We start from the raw sequence: 3,554 nt of genomic DNA, 5'->3' as shown, positions 1-3,554 counted from the left end.
ATGACTCTATCACAAATCCACTCATTAACTCATGAAAATGACATTCACTCCCTTCAAGAAATAGTGCATGGCATTGATCCTAATTCAATTTCTCCATCTTCTTATATCAATAGTTGGGACTTCACAGTTGATCCATGTCATAGCACTGGCTCACAATTTCTTGGAATATTATGTGATTTACCATTGGACAACTCTTCTAGTAGAGTAACAGCAATTGATCTTGATGGCATTGGTTATGAAGGATTCTTAACACCAGTTATAGGGAACCTAACAGAGCTAACAATACTCAATCTCAACAATAACAAGTTTAGAGGACCAATACCAGAAACCATTGGCAATTTGAGAAAACTCACTAGACTCACCTTCTCAGATAACTTTTTCACTGGTGGTATTCCTCAAGAAATCATTGAACTTAAGAGACTTGAATATCTTGATCTTTCCGCGAACAGGCTTTCCGGCACAATCCCTTCTAATATGACAGGTTTGAGAAGCTTAACTTACTTGAGCTTATCAAACAATAACTTTTCAGGTAGAGTCCAAAATCTCACTGGACTATGGAATTTGAACACACTAGACATTAGTTACAACCAGTTTTTCGGCAATCTACCAAATCTTCCAGTGAGTTTAAGAAACATATATCTCAGCCATAATATTTTTTCAGGAGACATAACACCTCTTAAGGATCTTATACATGTAAGATGGTTAGATATAAGTGACAATAGACTTTCAGGTGTTATAAGAAGGGACATTCTCTCCTTAAGATTTGTTAGTCATTTAAATGTTTCTTATAACAGATTTACATCGATCAATGTTGTTAACGGACAAGGACAAGGACAACGACTTCGTTTGCTTGAGGCTCAAGCTAACAATTTGAAGGGTCATTTGCCAGTGAATTTGGTGACTTTCACAAACTTGACTATAATAAATTTATCAAACAATCAATTACATGGTCCTATTCCAAAAGAGTATGGATTAAAACTAAGAACAACATGGAGAAGATTGTATTTGGATCACAACTTTCTTACAGGAAATCTTCCATTGGAGTTAACTCACAAATCCACAAATTTCAAAGGAAGCTTTGCAAACAACTGTCTCAATTGCCCAACAAATGTTGGTGTTTGCCGTGGAGGGCAAAGACCAGCAACAGAATGTACTGGGCAACACAACCTATGAAATTGGATAAAAAAATTCTCCAAAGAAAACAATTTCTGAAATCAATCAACTGCAATAAGAAAGTGGAGTTCTAGTTTATTTATTTCAATGGTGTGCTAAGTATATTAGTTATATTCAAATAAAATAATTAATTTTGTGAGAAATATATGTAGTTTTATTCTTTTGAAAGAGGTGATGTATTCATTTTAATTTGGCATGTTTTTAATATTTATATTATCTGTTGACCTACTCTGGGGAGAGATTGATCTCTCCAATCCACTATCAATTTGGTCGCGTAGCAATTTGGTCAAATTCCTCTTACTCTTTTTTTTTTTAAGAGAAATTCCTCTTACTCTTAATTTTGGGCTTGATAAAAATATTTTATAACTAATGATTTATAATCTTGATAACTTTTTAAATTGTGTTGATATGATATGATATTTTTTTTCCTAAAAAATGATACGATATTTTTGTAATGGATCGGTTTTTTAGTAGAAATGCGGGTAACGGATATGGGTACTTAGGTACCTAGAGGTTACGTGTATGTGTACGAAAGATGCTACCCATGTTCAGGCCCGGCATTGAGGGTGTGCAAGGTGCTCAATCAGGCCGGGCCTCCAATTGCTAAGAGCCTCTAACGAAAAATTAAATCTAATACCCAACCCCCACTTAAAAAAAATATATATATGTTATATCCTTTTCTTTCTTTAGTACACGTTTGAGTTTTTTCTAGACTCTAGTTCTCCTTTTTGTACATAAATCGGATCCTATCAAACCACCCCTAATTTGTATAATCACTTAATTAGTCAATTTGGAAAGCTATTTCATTTAAAGAATCACAACAATCATTTTTTACTTCGCATAAACCATTCGTTTTACCCTTTTTCACAACAGAGGAGTGAAAAATCCAAACGACACCGTTAGATAAATTTAACCTCTTTCACTTAATTATTTTTAATTTCTTTCATGTTTAAAAGTTCTTCTGATTCTGATTTTTTTTTTTTAATGAAATTAAGTTACACAAAAAAATTATGTTTTATTTTACTATGAGCCTATTTTAAAAAGAGTCGAACCTCCTATTTCACAGGGACGGTCCTGCCCATGTTTATATGAATTCATGTCTAGGGATTTTTCCAAATTGATACCGGGACAGGTAATATAGTACACTATCCATTGTCTATATGAGATGAAAAACAAAATTTGATAATTTTTTAGAGATGAAAAAACTTATTAACCCTTAAATTCTATATGACATTGATAGGTTGTTATTGTATGAGTCATGTTAACAAATTTCTTATGGACGTTAATTAAAAGAATTTATCAAAAGAAATTTTATCTTTGAAATGCAACTAAAATATTTGTCAAAATAATAAATACCTTATTTTTTATTTGAAAGTTACATTTTCTATGTGAACATGTGATATTCTTGTTAACATTTTTCTTAATGAAATTTAGAGTTTGCATGAAATACACGAATTTTGTTATATCGCGGTCTCACCAATAGTTTAAGAAACTATTTTGAGTGATGCATTACATTTTTTTTTTAAGGAAGATGCATTACAATTTTTGAAAGCATTTGCCAAATTTTGAAATTTATTCATTGTTTTCGCTCATAAAAATAAAATTGTTTAAATAAAAAGTATAGACATTCTTACAAACATAGCTTAATTGATAGAGACAATTCAATCCGTAAATAGCAGGTTTTAAACTTGGGATTTCCCATTTATCAACCTTGATGAATGGAAATATGACAATTAGGCTACTTGATGATATATATATATATATATCATAGACTAAATCCTCACCACAAAAATCATTGACCAAATTTGACTTATTCATATAATCAAGACAACATCAATTGTTAGACTAAGATCAAACGATTCAAATTTTAAACTTTTAAAAATCAAAATGTATATTAAAATTTGGATCGTTCGATCTAGATAGATCGATCATACTTCTTCCAAATGTGTGAATGCGTCAAAACATTTGCCCTAGGGAATCCTACTTGCTAAGTTTGATAGTGATAGTGTGATTGATTTTTACCATCCAAACCGTTTGAAAAGCAGTGGACACAGCCAACATGTTGACATAATGACAGCAACAAAGACAAATACAAGTACTGTAGTACACTGTTTATAATAACAACTGAGCTAGTTGTTGTTATAGATCGAATGGTATCCACAAACTAATTACAATGTCAACATGCATGCTTTAATTATTTTGTGTCCATGACTCTACAGCCACACATAAACACTTGGTAAGAACACTCACTGTCCCCACTAACTCGTGTTCTTTTCATTACCGTAACCAAACCTTTAACCTCATCCACTCACTCCCTTCAAATCTTTTATTATTTCATATTTTATTTTTCTCTTGGTCCTTATTATTTCATCAATACTTAT

The 3,554-nt window shown here is 31.7% G+C and overlaps 1 protein-coding gene across 1 annotated transcript; it reads left to right on the top strand.

Annotated features, from left to right (window-relative positions):
- On the top strand, nt 1–1,173 carry LOC11430652 (putative leucine-rich repeat receptor-like serine/threonine-protein kinase At2g24130). The gene has a single exon (XM_003597478.2). It carries the CDS (start codon nt 1–3, stop codon nt 1,171–1,173), a length of 1,173 nt encoding a protein of 390 aa, XP_003597526.2.
- Nucleotides 1,174–3,554: the final 2,381 nt, after the last annotated feature.

This window comes from Medicago truncatula, chromosome 2, assembly GCF_003473485.1.
Source record: "Medicago truncatula cultivar Jemalong A17 chromosome 2, MtrunA17r5.0-ANR, whole genome shotgun sequence".
NCBI classification, from domain to species: Eukaryota; Viridiplantae; Streptophyta; class Magnoliopsida; order Fabales; family Fabaceae; genus Medicago; species Medicago truncatula.
The sequence above is the reverse complement of the archived record's forward strand: the minus strand, read 5'-3'. Positions and strand labels throughout refer to the sequence as shown.